The sequence below is a fragment of the Apteryx rowi genome, unplaced genomic scaffold (genome assembly GCF_003343035.1).
Source record: "Apteryx rowi isolate R43461 unplaced genomic scaffold, aptRow1 scaffold_50, whole genome shotgun sequence".
Taxonomy (NCBI): Eukaryota; Metazoa; Chordata; class Aves; order Apterygiformes; family Apterygidae; genus Apteryx; species Apteryx rowi.
In genome coordinates, this window is record NW_020450761.1 from 2,449,115 (window position 1) to 2,466,868 (window position 17,754).

The following is a 17,754-nucleotide window of genomic DNA, read 5'->3' on the forward strand; positions in this document are numbered from 1 at the left end:
TCAGAGGCAAAAGGAAAACCCTTGTGATTTCTACCAGAAGTGTTCTTCAACATGTTTAAATAATTACTTGGAAAATTGAACAAATCGTATTCACTTTGGAACACAGCTGCCAGACGAATGAGACCATTCAAAACAGCTTCAAAGATCCAGTATTTTTGAACTGGTGTCTTGAGTTTTGCTGCTTCTGTTCCAGCAATCTCCAGCTCTCACAGGGCTCAAAACACATGCAGGAACTTGTATCTCAGTATGAGAGATTAAGGCAATTGTCCACACTTATTCCAGAGCATGTCAGCAAGAAAAGAGAAAAAAACACCACTCATCCTCAGTGGTAGCTGTCAAACACTAAGATGCATTAGGTAAAACTAGATATTTGCTTTAAAAAACAAAGGTAATAAAGCAACATTCCTCCAGAACTGGTGCTACTTAATCCTTCTTAGTTCTTCCTTTGCCTAGAAAAAGAAAATAATAATTTTATTTCTGCATGAAAACAGAAAGTCTTACACTCTTGGGCCCACCATACTGTAAATCATCCTTGTTTTACTCGGGTCAGTGGAACCGCAGCAGACTCTCCCCCCATCCTCACTCCCTCAGCACTGACTGCTAGAAAGCCAGTTTTCAGAGTCATGTGCCAGATAAAAGTTTGACAGATAACATGTGGAACAACAGTGGCATTAAGCGGTTTGCTGGATTACTGACAAAAACAAGTACCTAAAAGCAATCTGAAGGAGCAGAGCAAGAGCTCAATTCCTATTCAAAAAAGAGGCATCAAACAAGTGCCTCAGCATTTATCTATCAAATTCACCCAAAACTTATTGGTAGAGCACTATGTTTTCAGATTAATGGTTTAACTGTTCTACAACAAAATAGTTTCCATGGACAGCCGATCTTCAGTTACAAACAATATACAGTACATTTACCATGTAACTGGAAGGAAAAACAAAGCAATATAAAGACCTCCAAAGCCTAGAAACACCAAAGAACATTTTTACATTACTGAAATAAGTAGGGTAAAGGAAGAAGCCAATTTCTAATTCCTTGTGGAAAAAAAAAGTTCCATCAAAACTCATTAAAAGACATGGGAATGCACTGCCCCCATATGAAAGATGGCAGACACTCCCCTTACCCAAACTCAGAGAGCTTCCCAGAGCTGTAGGAAAACATAGCACTGAGGGACATAACTCATTTAAACTCTCCATAAATCAAAGTATGACTTATGCTGTGCTGTAAAGCACTGCTTTTCCCACTCCTCTAACCACAAGAATATACTTGTGCATGCACATTATACACAAACACCTCAAAACATTTCTAATGCATTCACACCAGTAAGGATTACCCGATTTCAAGAGAGCAGACCTGCCAACTCCAATCATTAAACCTCTGAGCACTAGCATAAGACTGCCCTTTTCCTTTGGAATAATGATTTGATTCATCCCATTTCACTAAGCAATTTCAGAATGAACTTCAAGCACCATTTATTAAAGAAATGTTTCAGACTTGCATCAGTTAGTCTAAGAGGTATGGCTTTTTTCAACAAATCTCAACTTTTTAAGCACTCAAACTAGCAAACAATTTTCTTTTAATGAAGAAAAACACTATCAAGAATGCATAAAACATCACATAAAACTAAACAGAAATGAGTAGTTTAAACGACTTGAAGCATTTTGAAATAATCCACTCCACCATAACCAAGAACACAGATAGCCACTTTCAGCTCTGACACTATAAATAAAAGCATTGCTGAATACTACTAACGGCAGCAGGGATGTAGACACATCAAAGGTAGGATTGTTTAAAGTTTACATTCTATCAGTTAGTGTGGCAAGCCAGTGAGAATGGCTACAAACAAGATGAAAAGACAAACAGCAAAATAAAATAGTTTAATGTCAAGTCCATAAAAAATGTTTTGAAAACAAAAGGAAAAAGTGCTTTGCAAAATACTGGTATCAAACCAACACACTGTAAATATCCCAAAGTGTGTATTTTGCCCCTAATTCAGAAAGATCCAGAAGATGAATCATTAAAAGACAGTCTGGGTAACCTTAACAGGACTGGTCTGATGGCTTCAAGAAAGCACTCAGGTTAATACTACTCTGTGTTTCTCAGAGTTAGCACCAGTTTAATTGACTGCATTTGTTAACAAATATAAAAGCAGACATTCTCCTTTTGAACTAGGAGCAGTTTAGTTTACCCTGTATTTCTTTGACTGACCCCTTACTAGTTTGAGAATTTCAACAGAGCATTCTGAAACCAAAATAACCAGTATCGATGTGAGACTGTGCATCATTTCAATTCAAATCAGTCTAAAAGCTGACCTGGGTCAAACTGGGACAATTTCTGTGTCTGTAGTTGGTGTTACTTCCCTAATGTGATACCATAAATTCCTCAAAAAAAATTCTATGACCTGATAGAAACCGTCTTTCCCAGCTAATTGAGAGTTAAAAATAATGCAAAGCTAGATTGCACCTAATACTTCCTCCTCCTCTTTGGCAAATTAACGTAGATTCCAAATCTGAAATTTAAGATGATTGGAGGCTCTCACTGTAAAGTGTTACTAACCTCCAAATAACAATTTTGAGGCTGCTCTAATGGAAGAGAGGAACAAGACAGAAAAATTCACAAAGATGTAGGCATTTTGCTGAACATCAAGGGGTGTGGGAAATTTCTTATCTAGCATTCTGAACAATGGCTGAAAGATACTCTTGTATTTTTCATGGTTTCCTCTAGAGTCAGAGCTGGAAGAGGAGGAATACAGGCCAGAAGAGATGGATCCCAGTATCAGATAATATTTTACTTCTCTAGCTTGGGGAAGAAAAAAAGAGAGAAAGATGCCACTGAGACAAACAATGGAGTGAATTCAACTATTTTGGGCAAAAAATGGTTTCTGAAATAGCTAAAAGCATCTTTTCCTCTAAGAGAATTAAAAATGGGGAGGGGAAAATTAAAACCATGCACCAGATTTTAGTATGTCAAAAAAAGGTAGTGCAAACATTCGCTGTAGAAATGATCATGCAATCATTTCTGACAATGGTTACAAAAAGTAGCAAAGCATGAAATATATAGCTGAAATGACAACTTCATGCATAGTGGGTTTGTATGGTACGTACCCGAATAAGATCTCTTGGGAGGTGCTTTGATTTCTTCATCCTTACTATCTGCAGCTACACAAAAAAAAGAAGTTGAGAACAAAAAGGAAGGGAAGACAAAATAGACTTGTATGATTTAATGTAATAGTGGGTCTTTTAGTGCAAGTTTAGTCAGTTAGTGTATTTTGCTAATAAAAAAGTAAAAGCCAAAACAAAACATGCCAGAAATTTTAGTTTCCATGCTTTCTACAAGGCTCCCACCCCAAGAAGTTAAGAAAGGGTTGAGGAGTAGGAGGTCCCAGAACAGTCTCAATGTACAACCCAATAGCAGTTTATCTAGTGGGAGAAAATAAAGACTTAAAAGCAGTGGAACATGTAGCCCTTTTCAAGTCAGTTTAACTCTTATTGTACGTACTTTATCATCATCAGTGAAAACTCAAGTTGTTACTTCAGCAACACTGAAAAAACTTTCAAGAGAGAAATACGCAGGTATATTCAGGTAAGATAATATAATGCTTTTCCTGTGGAAAATGCTGTTCTATAATAATTTCAAAAGGCCTCAGCTTAAGCCAATTGTATTAAGAGGGACAAACAGAGCAGACCATATCTGCAGTCATTCCATATGCTAAAACATTTCCCTCCAGTCTTCCTCTGCAAGTTGAAAACCATGTATTACACAACAGTGTTTTCCAGCTCAAAACCATAGCTCTTCCAAGAGATCAGCATGCTATAATAAGATACAAGTTAAACAGGTTAAGTCAACAATCAGCTGGAAGGAAGACAAAACTGGATGAAAGATCAGGAAATCATCTTGATTTAACAACAGTAGAGTCCACTCCCTACTTGAGGAGTCTAGGCTGTACCATATTATGCCTTTTCTAGAAAAAGCTGACCACTGGTTTTTAGGATAGTTCATACAACCAGGGTGCTTGACGTCTGTCACCATGCCTTGAGCATAACTGAAATTGAACCTTTGCTGGAGAGCAGGGGAGATTTATTTGGGGGAATGAAGGGAAGACCCCTCACAGAGGGTCTCCCCAAGTATATGAGAGACTGTCCTGGGCTGCCAACATTTTCAAGGACSACCACTTGTTTTCAGTTGTGACCAGCTGTATATTTGTGAGCGCCTATCTTTGGCCTCCTGAAAAGGCCCCGAATCTTGAATTAAGATGTGAGGCATGCAGAAATTCAGATTTGTTTTTCAAGATTTGGCACTCTAGCATAGTAACACCATCCTGTCTCAGAAATAATACACTGCTTTGAACAAAGACAACTATAACAAAAGAAAATACCACTGAACTTTGAGCTTTTCTGTACTGAGCCAACAACAAGCATACAGTTGCTGCACAGACACCAGTTTAAAAACTGGCAATGAATAAGGAGAGCTATTGTTACCACAACAATGGTGCCAGGAAATCTACAAATAAAACAGGCAAGATAAAATAAAAAAGGTGTTAAATAAAAGTAGACAAGAAATTTTTCATGCCTGTTGACTTTATCTGAGGACACCTTCACATCACCACTAGCTTTCATAATATTCCTAGGCAGGAGAGAAACTATCCTATTATTGAAGGGTTTACAAGGAAAAGTTTGGATTTTTTTTAATTCAGAACAGTTAAAAACAGGGCATACGGTCCAAGTTTTAAAAAAATAAAACAGTTGGGCATTTAAGAAGACTTACTCTCACTTCAATCAGTACATATAATTAAAGGATAAGTTCATGTAACCAGAACAAAAAGACAGAGAAGGCAGCAGCAGCACAAGAGGGGCTCTGCTACTTTTAACTTACTTGCACTTTGCAAGACTAAGGGATAGAAAAAAGAAAAAAAAATCCCCTATGGAAAACTCAGAAAAAAAAGAAAGGAGTTTTCCTAATAAGCTCTCCATAAAGAAGCTACAGGAGATAATCAAACATTACTGAAAAGTCCAGAGAGACAGAATTTTTCAAGCAATGACAGTTATTCTATAAATGAAAGTGCAAGCACTTAAATAGCTTTACRTCTATATTCTAAACTGCAAATAATATGTATTTTAACCCAGTGACCCCACAAAACAGACTTGAGAATAGACAACAACCCTGTCAGGATTAGGAGAGACTGCTCCTTAATGCTTCAAAAATTTTAAGTAGATGCCTTCTGAACTATTATTTAAGGGACATTATCCGGGAGAATAATAAAAACAAGAAAAAACAGAATTCAAAATACACTAGTAAACATACACTAATGTCACTAGGGGGGAAAATAAAGCATCTGCTAGTGATGGAAGAAAACAGACTAAAACCAGCTTCATTTTCTAAATATTTCAGATTATTTTGCAGGAACATTCAGAGGGAGGATGGAAATGACAGAATAAAAAGATTTAAATTGAAAACCAGTCATGTGAGGAATTATAAATTATATTATAATAGAGAAATTGCACACCCAGGATTCTGCAAGTCTCCTCAAAAACACTGACTTCAAGCCTAGCTTCTCATTGCCCAGATGAGCTATGAGGAAAGAAAGAAAGTACAGAGAGATCTATCAGCTTGCTTAGGACACCATAAAATTTAAGAGATAAGATTAGGAGTAGGATTAGAAACCCAAATCTCTTCACTCCTACTGATCTTGTGCTTTAAATACAAACCTATATTTCTACCTCACTTGAAAGAAGTGTTGTATGCATTGAAAGGTTTATTCTGAGCCATCAATTATAGCTGGCAGAGAGTCAATATCCTCAGTGTTCATGTTTTCTCCAGCCTGAAGATACTTGAAATCATACTTCATCACTCACTAAAAATCAATCACACATAAGAAGAGACTTTTCAGCTGTACTGTGCCATTCTCCAGATCTGTGGAAAGAGGCAAACCTTTGGCTGAAAACAAGTAATTAAGGTCCACAAATAGGTAAAGCTAGTCTCTCCAGATATTTAAATACATGACAAGCTGAGTGTCAAGAAAAAGGATCAAATGACGCAAGACAACCTTGAGAAGTTTCTCGTATCTGGTAAAGAAAGGACTGATCATCTTTTAGGAGGCTGCATATCTGTCAGGGAGAGTTGTTTAAAGAGGAACGTGTACTAAACTGAATAGCCGCCCTTTTTGTCCAAAGGTTACCGAAGGAGCCTACAGCAGAGCATGCGTAGACCTGCACTAGGACAATTTCACTTCAGGAAAGTCAAACAGAGAAACCTTTCTGCCAGTTTCACTGAACACCAGCAGGGAGGGCAAAGGAGGCAGAAAGTATACGTGGCCCCTCCTAAATGCTTCCTGTTTTTCAACCTCTGTCAAAATCCAGCTGAAAGGAGTTTTTAAGTCATTCATCCTGCCAAACTAACAACCCTTGTGGACAAAGCAGCTTGTGATTGTAAGAGAGGGAAAAAGGTATCTGGGTGCAGTACTGGAAGTTGCAGTGCACCTCCTCTTCCACATGAAGTCACTTGCTTGAACGGTTTCACAACACACTGCACAGTCAGTAGGGATGAAAGTAGCTTCCTTAGCTATTACATAAATTACTCGACTGCACAGCCAGTATCTGCTGCCTTCTAACGATGACTGCAGATATCTGGAACTGGATCAGACCATCAGTTATTAGGAAATGAGGGAAGAAAACAGATGGAGAGAATAAATTACACATCCATATTGGCAAAACAACTGACAAAAAGCTGACAGTATTGCTTCTGTTCTTGTTGGTAATAAGCTGCAAAATAAAATGTTGTAAGTCAAAGTCAATACAGAGAAACACTAAACCTACCCCTCTCACATTTCCTTTCCGGGAAAATAAAAACCAAAGAGTTTACACAAAGCAAGAACATTTTATTAAACAAAGAATAATGCTCTGGCCCCAACTGAAATTATCAATGCCTAAAAAAAACACCAACAAAAAAGCCATCAAAACATGTGAAAATTCCTGTAAACCTCAAACTAAAAAAAAAAAAAAGTAAACAAAAAGATATAGCTTTGCAACTACGGTATGACAGCACCCCCTATTTTGACAGCCAATAATTTAATAAGTAGGAAATACATTCTGTGCATATGAAAGATAAATTGCTGGTAACTGCAAAATAAGATTTCGGATAATAGCATACAATCAGGGTCCATCTCCCAATTAAGAACTTGGTAGAAAGTACAGCTGAAGAAAATAACTTCTCATTCAAGGCAAGATCTTAAAAAACTCCAGGCTAGCACAATGGCATGACAGCTAGTTCTATATCCTAGAGCATGACGTGAAATATTAAGGAGAACTCTGATTTCCAGACTGAACCGAGACCCATTTAAAATAAAATTACAGCTTTAAATATTCATCTGGATGAAAGCGGTTTCAAACAAAAAGTTCAGGAAGAGCTACACTGGATCAGTAAGAAAGGAGACTGGGTTGTAATCTAGACAGAACTTCTGTCCAAAACACAATGCAATATGCTTTTAAAAAGATTTATTCTGCAGCAGCTAGCTCCTGTCACTAACCTGCGAAAGAGCGGCGTTTTATGTTTAGCTCGTTGGACACACGTACTTCAGTGCACAGTTTCAGCATCAGTAACATCGTAATGATCATGATAATGCTTTGCCACAAAAGAGGGGATTCAAAACGCCTTCCAAAACCAAAAAAAAAAAAAAAAAAAAGCAAAAGAAAAATACATAACACATCTCAAAGATGACAAATGTTGTACTCAGTTATTTTCATTCTTTGATCCTATCTAAGCATCTGACAAAGGAAATCCTAAATCACCCTTATGGTAACAGGTGTGAAAGGCCAAAGAGAAAACCACCAGCTACATTTTAGACACACATACAGTAGCTCAACAGTCACAATCCCCTTGCAGGTGTCATAAGGTTCTTGGACAAAACATCCCTGCGGACAGATCCTAGAAATTCTGAAAGCAGAAGCTTAAGTCTCTGCTGCTCAGACTAACAGCAGATCTATTATTTTGAAAGAAGAGGCAGTACAAAGAGACAGCAGAATTATGCTGCATTAACGCCAGTTACACATTCTCTCCATTTATATACCCCATAGATTTTGCAAGGACTTCTGTGCAAAACTTGACTGTCATGATCAAATTTTTAAGGTAAAGGCACAAAAAAGCAGTAACATTTGCCTTAATAAAAATAATAACAGCTATTAGCTTGCTAGGTTTATAATAACTTCCTATTAAAATAAATGAATAAAGGTAAGCCTCTTGCCTTGCCTGCCTCCAGACATTTGCATTAAGAGGCTGGATCTGCAGAACACACCAACCAAGTCATCAGTTTGTGTCTTAGCTGGACCAAGGTTGGGGGAAGAAAAGAAGTATGTGATAACTAAACATACAGACTTTGTCCTCTCTTTTCTCCCAAAATGAAATTTCTGCTTGCTCACAGATGATGTTTGGCAGAGATTATTGAGCTCTCCTGCATGCAATGCAGAGAGATGACCTTGGATTGTGGCCAATCTTTGCTGAAGGGCTTGCTCTTGTGTGATTGCACCAGGTTCTGCCATAGGAAAATGAGACCTCAGTGAAGACTGGCTACTCTCCAAGCTCCTCTTCCTGCATTGCTTGTTGAAAGCTCAGTAATCCCTACCAGACACCCTCATTAAGTGAATTTAAGATAGGGGATGGAAGCTTTTCATATGCAGCCCTCACAGGATGTTAGATTTAAGATAGGAAGGCTGCAGGCACATCATTGTGAGCTTCTCCTCTTTGCTCAGGGCTGCCAGGTTTTATGCCTTGAAGATAGAGATGCTGAGGATGGGATTTGGTGAGCTGTTCCCCAGCTCCTTCAGCCAGCACCACGTGGCTCACAGGCCTTATAAATTCCCTCACAGACCAGTCATTAAGGCCATTCTCTGGGCACATCATGCTGCTGCGTGACGCACCTCAGCTACACAGGCAGGACAAACCAATCACCCAGTTCTTGAGTGTTCCTGTTTCACAATACTCTGGCAGAAGCTACTACACTATCTCCAGCTGTTTTCCCATACATTAGGATTATCTCATAAAGAGTGCCCCATACTCAAAAGGGCAAGACATGATTTCTTACGCTTGGGTTACTTTCATGGGCGAGCCCTGTGGCAGTAAAAACCAACTATGCTTGCATCGGGCTCTCACACAATATGAGTGCTAAGCAAGCACTGCATTTCCTCTACAACCGTTGCTTCAGAGAGACTTTTTTATTCTTATGAGTCACATCATAAGGGACAAGAGAAAGACTGGAAAGTCCCTGACTAGCTTCTTTGGAAATCTTTCTGTGCAGAGCAGCCAAGCAGCTCACACCAATGGATATGGCCAGGTATTTCCTGCCTAATGACACACAGCTAAGGCAAACTACAATAAGGCCTTGAACCTCCACACCACTCCCAAAGCCTTCAGTAGCTATTGGAAGAATAATAGTCACATACACCAGTTCCTCTGTCATCTACTGATTTGTGGGAGGCCACATCATTATAGGTGTTATCATAACAAGTTTGGAAGATGCTGTGGGGAAGGAAAGAACGAACTCAACTGATACATGTAATCACATGCACAAAGCGCTCTAGATGAGGTTTTTAGTGTGCTAGAAAAAAAGCAGGGGAGAAGAACAAAAGTCAGGCCTGACCAGTGCCCTGTGTCCATGAGCCCAAAGCTCATTCAGCCTGCATTGCTGACCCTGGCCAAGCTCCCTTGAACCACTGGAATTTGCTACTGTTATTTTTGTCTCTTACTCAGGGAATGAGGAAAAAAAACAGGAAAGATTTAGATAGTTAGATTTGTAGAGCAATTAAAACCATCTACAGCAGGCTTAGGAAAATCATCTCCAATTACAAAGGCATTTGCATGTAAAAAATATAACAATGCACATAAGAGRAGCCAAGATAGTAGCACAGTAAGCCAGAAGCTATTAAGACGGTAAATCCAGCACAGGTTGCTTCAAGGTTAGTTTCTTCTTGCTGATGAAATTATTGGCCTGTTCAGTTGTGGTTGCCTCACAAAAGTATGGGTTGCAGCATAAATATCCACCCACTGCAAACACACATACACAATGCCACCTGTTGCCAAATTATAACCATTTGCCATCAGTACAGGCTTATCTCACATGAGACTGAAAGTATTACAGCAGACTCCCAGATCTTCTAGCCCTTTAACAATTAAAAAACAAAACACGCATGAGAGGTCAACTGGAAATGGGAAGATTCTTAGGGACTTCAAACAATGCAGAAAATCTGCAGATTTTTACAGACTTCCATGCACAGAAAATAAAGGTTACATGACCAAACACACTCATGTGAAATATATTTCCCCAAACACCAATCCCCAAATCAAATCTCGCACACAACACAACCCTCTAACCTAGGTCACACCTACAGGAAATCAAACAGCTGCAATGGAGACCAATGGAGAGAACAACCAGATATGGCCTACTCCACACTACCTGGACAGCAGGATTGACAGGAAACACCAGTGTTGAGGAGCACTACTGGGTTCTTGATTTAAAAATAAAGTCAGAACACTCATTTTGCTCAGGATTATGGGAACAAACACCACTCTAGGTTGCTTACTCTACTCCACACTGACATTAGGGTCTGCAAAGGGCACAACACTAACCATACTTGAGCTAGCAGCACTACAAGATGCAATCAGTGCTGGGAGAGCATGCTGTTGACATGTTTTGTTTACTCAAGATGCTTCCTCTTCCTTTCTGCCCAGCAGATGTTGAAGTACTAATAAAATTTAATGCATGTGCAAGATCATGAACACAAGAGAATTGAACATTCAAGCTAAAGCAGAGACTGACTAGGCACTGGGAAGACTACATAACTCTATCAGTACACCTCAATCCTGTCCCAGTAATCCTGTTATTCCAGTCTTGAGCCTACTCAAAATAACAAATGCAGATTATGCAAAACAAGCCCAAACTAAACCACACATGAATGGTTTGCCCATCTCCTAAAACACATCTGAAAAGATACTGATAATGCCTTAAGCTGTTGGTATGACCAAATCACCACCAATCATCCTGACCATACTGTTTCCCCTGTACATCCTCCTGGTCTCTGGCTATTTTCCTAAGCTGTCCCATCTGGGGCAGGGCCTCACTTTTGCTTTGTGCCTGTACAGTGCCTAACGTGGCACTGCCTCAGCTCACACAGGCAGCTCCCAGGCACTGTAACAGCAGAAACCACCAACCAACCAAAGTTACTACAGGTCTTACAGCCCTGGATCAACTTTTTCAGGAGATACAGATTCCAAGCAAAACAGAAAGTATACAGGATGCTGCATACCACCAGGGTCGTGAGAGCTAGCCTGATGTAGCAGCATTAACAGCAGCCATGAGASACAGCCCGCCCATGCAGCTACAGTTATTTAATCAGCATGAAGCACAAGAAAGAAAACTAGTTTTACAATAGGATCTCCTTGATATAATTAACTCCTCGACACAGAAACTTCCACCACTTTATGGAGTACCCAGAAGAAGCTTCTCACCTAGGCATGCAAGATCCTAGTTTACTCTTTGTACGAAAAGCAGTGTATTTTTACATTTGCAGCCTGGTGTTCATAGAAAGGAGGAGGAATCACGTACACTTTTGCTCTCAGTATCTGAGCAAGATTCCACTAGCAGGTCATATAAGAGTGAGCTTATTCCCCTGCTTATTCCAGCAGAGAGAGCTCCCGGTTTCAGTGACATTACAGTTACCAGAACCTGCTTTGTTTCAGATAAACTGAAGTGAAATGGGTAGAGGGTTACCTTTGCTCAAAAATAACCTTCAGACTCCATAGTTTTCATCTTTTCCCTGACTGTCAGAACTTGTTCCCAGAGTTTGTCTTAAGGCAGCTATTTTCTGAGAAAAACTGCCAAAACGTAAGGTTTTATTATCTGTTGTACTGATTTTGCTGATGTTGTTCTCTGAGGTTTGGGATCCTGGTCCACCAATTTGCATCTCAGAACTTTTGGAGAGGAGTCTGAACATAAATAGTGAACAACTATTCAAAGTTATCAGAAAACGTTATTTGAAGTGTCATCTTTAAGTATCCGAGGTGTTCTGCAAGATCTGAAGTTAACTACTGTCTCTTCATTGTTACCATGGGACTTGGATCAAGTGCATTTTCCTCAACAGGGGACAGCTGTCGACCCTACTAAGGTGAACTGTCCAAGACAAAATCTACAGGCCTGAGGACAGCACACATGCAGCACGTCAACACATACGACAGCAGTTACCAGAGCATCCCACTGCAGTGCTCCTTTGGCCGACAGGAGACACATTTGGGAAACCCTGATAGAAACAGTAAGAATTAGAACAGTAATTCTTTTTTTGTTTGGGAAACTACACTAGCACATCTTCAGCTCTTTCTCCTCAGGTCACACTTTAATGCTCTAAACCAGAAATGTAGATTCTACGAATYCCCAAATCTTATATTGCTTATTTCATTAAATTGAGTTATAAGAAGTGACCTCTTATAAAGATTTTGCAACTGAAATAAAGCAAAGACTGCTTGCATAAGCCCAACAGGAAAGAAAAAAAAAAAAAAAGCCAGAAGAACCAGGTTGCTGAAATCCTAGAAGCATAGAAAAGTCTCCCTCAAAAATATACAAACTATACTATAATACTATACAAAACATTATATGGAATGCAAAATTTTTTTTTAAAAAGTCCATAGCCCTCTGAGAATAGCAGGGAGTGTAATTACTTTGGGCTGAACTTACTCAAGATACAACTAAAAATGCCTACTAATGACTTCAATGAAATCTCTAGTTTCCCTTCCTTTAGATATTTGTTTATTCTGATTTTAATATTAAAACAAACTGTAAGTTATTTTATTCTTTGGCATACTTAATACACTAAACTTCAGAAATTCTCATTATAAGCTCTCTTAAAAAAGAGAGAGAGACACACACACATAACTCACAAGTTAATTTTTCTCTGCATCTTCCACCCCCAACTGATTACACAACTCTTTTCCACCTTAGTATTCCTGTTCTTGATCATGACAATTCAAAGCTAGTCAACTGGCAGACTGCAGGCCAGATGAACAAAGAGGGTATGTCCATTTTGGTCACTGGTGAGTTCAGGTGCCACGGTGTGCTCTGACACTGGCAGCCAGCCCACAACTTCAAAACAACGTAAGACAGCCCAACTAGATGATTAACAACCTCAGATTTCAAGCAGCAGTAAGACTCAGCGTTTCCCTTGGATGTTTTAAAAACCAGTCTTGAACAAGAAATCAGAACTAATAGCAAGAACAGTAAGGCATGAGCTAGGAAAAATGGTTATGAAGTGTTTTATTATGCAGAGAAAAGAGGTTGGCAGCAGATTTTTTGGAGCTTGCCATGCATGCTCATATGCACCAGAATTACGCAACTGCATTTGTCACAGATATTTTAATCACCTTTGTATCCACTGACACAAAACTAGGGTCCTGTCAGGGCGTGATGGGATCTGATCTTAAACAACAGGCATACAGTTTTGCACTGCCTCTTCCTCTTTACCCACAATGCAGCCCCTCTCCAAGACAATCACCTTAGAAGCTGAACTGAGTGGAGAGCTAGAAATGATGACCTGTAGGTCTGGAGAAGACAGACAGCAGAAGCAGCACTAACACAGATGGACTACAGCAAGGGAGCAGCCATTACTGACCATAAATTACAACCAACAATTACACTGGCACCCAAAAATAAGTACTGATTTTAAGCATCATATAACAATAATAATAACAATAATAACAGCAATAATAAAAGACAAATCTGACCATATCAAGTTAGAGCATAAAATCTACTTTTCCAACCAGCAGAGACCCCGCTTCGTGATGCTGTGAGCACAGACTGGTTACTTTCACAATGATTATTGTAGAATCCTCTTTAAAAAAGGCTGAAGACCTCATACACAGCTAACACACTGGGCCAGACGTTTAGGAAAAAAATTCTGTAGAAGTTTGAGTGTGCAAACAAAAGCCATGCGTGCATAAACAAAGCAAAGCAGAATCATACCCATTTATACACAGTTTTCATTCCTGCAGACTTCCTTCCTCTCCCATCGCTTTTCCACAAAGGTTTGGCATATTACAAAACTCACTGTTTAGAAGAGAACCAGGCCAAACACACGGAAGTGAAAGTAARTGTCTTTTTAAAGACAAAATTTTGAAACACTGAAAGAGAGAAGCACCTTGCTGAAAAGAGATTTAACAGATACTGTGTTACAGTCATCACTAGCAATTTGAAGTTCTTTGTGCACACGCTAAAATAAGAGATTAGATGGGAGGAAGATGAGGAGGAGAGGCAGTGCACTGAATCCTCTGACTTTAAAAAAAGGCTTGAGGAGAAATTGTGAAAAGAGGTAACTGGAAACAGGATTGCAATCCTTGCTCTCGGCAGTACTTTGTTCCTGAGCTACTATCACAGTGCTGCTACACCAGCTGCAACTCTGTTGATACATAACAAAGTATGCCAAGGAGATTAGGAAGTAAATACTCTATTTGGAAGGGACAGAGAAGGTCAAACTTCACCCACTACAAAGCCAAACATTAAAAAAAAAAAAAAAAAAAAAAAGAGAGAGAGAGAGAGAGAGAGATGCAGTTTTAGGGGCATGTGAGATCTGCCAGCCTGTGCTGGGAAATAAGGGAATTTCCCCTGCAGCTAAGGTGAGCAAAGTATAGTAGAGCCGTAGGGGAAAGGTGGGATTGCACTCTCAGACATGTGGAACAGACATTTGTTGTGAGTGACAGAGATTCAGAAAGACCAGCGCTACTTGAGAGTGAAAATACAAAGAAAACAGGGCATAAAAGGCAGAAATTGTCTATTGCTGCTGTGTCTGCATCTGAAACACTTAACGTTCAAATTCATGAACCTCAAATTCAACAGGAATATATGCAATTCAGTGAAAATTAGGGAGTAATAACAGAAACGATCAGCAGTTTAGAGAAATGTCTTTGAAATTAAAAAAAATACAAAATGACATCCTAAAAATAACAGAACTTCAAAGTTTTGAAGGCATACCACTTTAAGAACTTATTTTTGGATCAGGGTGGAGGGAAAGTTGCGAGGGATGACTCTGGCATAGATCATATGCATAACCATCCAATGAAGAGAAACTGAAAACAATTGAAAACTGCAGCCAAATGTCAGTAAAGATTTCTGAAAAGTAACTTGGGTGAAGGTCCAGATTGGTTTGCTAAAAGGGAAGGAGTAGCCTTATCAACGGGCACTTTGAAAGTCAGATTGGGAAAGAATTATACACAAGAAAATGAGTTGTAGGAACAGTTCTGTCTCAGCACAAGGATGGATCAAATTACCCAATAAATTTAAAACAAACAAAACAAAACCTTCAAACTCCCTTCAGTGATTCCACAGATCATTAAAATACTTCTGCTGTTTATGTCAAATTATCTAGAGTGCTTTGTCCCTGATAAGGTATATATCATCAACCAAAGATATCAAACAACTAAAAAAATCAAATTGTCAAGCTGCCCTATGGGTGCATTATAAGCATCTTCACATACATAAGCATGTACAGAGGCTCTTGCTCTGCTATCTGGCTTTAATTTTGCTAAACATAAGCCCAAGGACAATATCCACCCTAAATGCTGCTTTCACAATCTACCGGTCATTACAGTGAACTACCAAGGATGTCTAATCTTTAGGTGTAGAAAAACAAAATATTCTTTTTTAATGAACATCGAATTATCAGTATGCAAGTCCTCTTTTCTGCCTTTTAGTTCAGTAGGACTAAGAGTCCATTCATTATGGGTAAAGACAGAAAGGTTTCTGCTGGCTCAGGCCTGCAATATTACACCATACAAGTGGCTATAAACACCAGCAGCATCCCTTGCACTCTCACTGTAACCATGCCAGATGCACCTATGCACGTGCTATGAAGCCATTCTTGCTACCAAGGAGCTCTAAATGATGCATCAGGAAGCGATATTATTATGTTGTTTAGATACTCACAGGAAAAAAAAAATACATAATCACATCAATATACTGCCTTCTCTCTCTTTTAAAGAGTTTATAACTCTTAACATCAACATCAAATTATTTTTCCTTACTCATAGTATTTATTATTTTGCACATCTTTTAACTAGATATACTTAAAATCAATTCAAATTAAAGATTTTTTAGTTCTTCCATATTCTTGAGTCTCATTTAACAGATACACTCTCTTGGGTTACCTAGAAACTGCCTACACCTCTATTCACATGTAAATCACTTGTGTATTTTAACCCTCTTCAGTAAAACAAAAAAAATAGACTATTTTTATTTCCCAAACTGTCAGGTTGGGCATTTCATTTCTCCTCCCCCTGCTTGTTCCTCTACTTCCCTTTTGCTCTTTGTTGCCTTCTCCAGTACCTCCCCTGCAGATGTTTCCTGCCCAGGAAAATAGCCAGTACAAGAAGTAGTTCTGATCCCAGTGATGACTCCTCAGTTTGACTGCTAGCTCTGGTCTCAAGAGAAGGCCCCCACTTTCTCCACTCTAGTGCAGCACACTGATGTTGCACTTCATTTTAGGAGAAACAAGGAAGTTGCTTACACAGTCCGAGAAGCTTTACAAAGCAACTGGAAACCAATACAAGGAAGCAGGTTATGACTTATCAGCCCTTTGTGGACTACAAAGCAATATACTGTAGTCCCAATAATCTTAGAATAACTGCTTTTAGTTGCAGTCATTACCCAGTCTATTTCATTTTTAGTTTCTCAATTGCATTCCCAATGCTGCAGCATCCAAGTTATAAGAAGTACAGAGAAATAAATTTAGAATTTTTTTTTGTGGAAAATCTGCCCTAATAAAATTTTATTTGTCCAAAAGCATAAGACCTAAATTTGAAAACACATTTGCTTTTAAATATTGAAAATACTTTTTTTTTTTTCTCACTCCCTCACAAGAGGCTGGGAAAAAAAATGCCTTTAAAGACAGCCTACCTTTTGCCTGCTAAAGAAAGATTTTCTTTTTTTCCATTTGTAGCTGTGTATGGAGCTCTGGGGGTGAACCCTCTCTGAAATCAGTGACACACCAGGAAGACACAAGAACATCTGGGAAGCATCCCATTGATTTGAATACTAACTACATGCTAGAACCAATGTACAGGACTGGGGACTTCACTCCAAGGACTGAGCTGAAGGACCAAGGGAAATGCAAAGCACAGACAATGGAAAAAAAAAAAAATATATATATATATATATATATACACATGTTATATGACTTAACAATAAACCTCTTCTTAACCACCGAGTTAAAAAGGTGCATTCTGGAACATCAGAGTGCTGATAATCAGATCTAGCAGGGACAACAGCCCTCCTGTGCCCGATTCATTTGACTCAGTAGAGATCCACACTTACGGGAAGACAGTGTTTTGACATGCATGTTCAGAGGAGGAGAAAAAGAAAATAAAAGACCTTATTTCCTCAGATATCCCCAAACCAAAGCTTTAAATTTAACAAGAAAAAAGGGACCTTTAGAACTGGGGGGGGGAGATAAAAAAAAGAGCTCACCAGAAAAGTATCCGCAAAATGTTTGCGACTAGTAACACCAAGCACACGTAGGTCGAGAAGCCCTCCGCGTTCTGCGTCCGCCGGATGTCTCTGTACTGGGGGACGTAGGGCACCACGCCGCCAAACACCATGGCCCCCGCGGCCCCCCAGGAGACCAGCTGCTGCACGGGCACCAGCAACCACTCCAGGCCCTCTGTCTCCATGGCGGGGCGCCGGGTGCGGATCGCCTCCCGCTTCGCTTCTCCGACGTGCAGCCGCTTCAGCCA

At 39.3% G+C, this 17,754-nt stretch overlaps 1 protein-coding gene across 4 annotated transcripts in view; it reads right to left on the bottom strand.

The window, feature by feature from the left end:
* The window catches only part of PQLC1 (PQ loop repeat containing 1), a 64,688-nt gene extending 46,940 nt beyond the window's left edge, over positions 1-17,748 (bottom strand). For 2 of the 4 annotated variants that reach the window (XM_026079795.1, XM_026079793.1), the window contains exons 1-3: positions 17,488-17,748; positions 7,523-7,655; positions 3,105-3,158 (exon numbers count right to left, since the gene is read on the bottom strand). In XM_026079795.1, coding sequence (XP_025935580.1) covers positions 3,105-3,158; positions 7,523-7,655; positions 17,488-17,691 — 391 coding nt within the window. In that variant the 5' untranslated portion in view covers positions 17,692-17,748. The remainder of the gene's footprint in view (positions 1-3,104; positions 3,159-7,522; positions 7,656-17,487) is intronic. The other 2 variants (XM_026079797.1, XM_026079796.1) reach the window with 1 other exon arrangement.
* Positions 17,749-17,754: the final 6 nt, after the last annotated feature.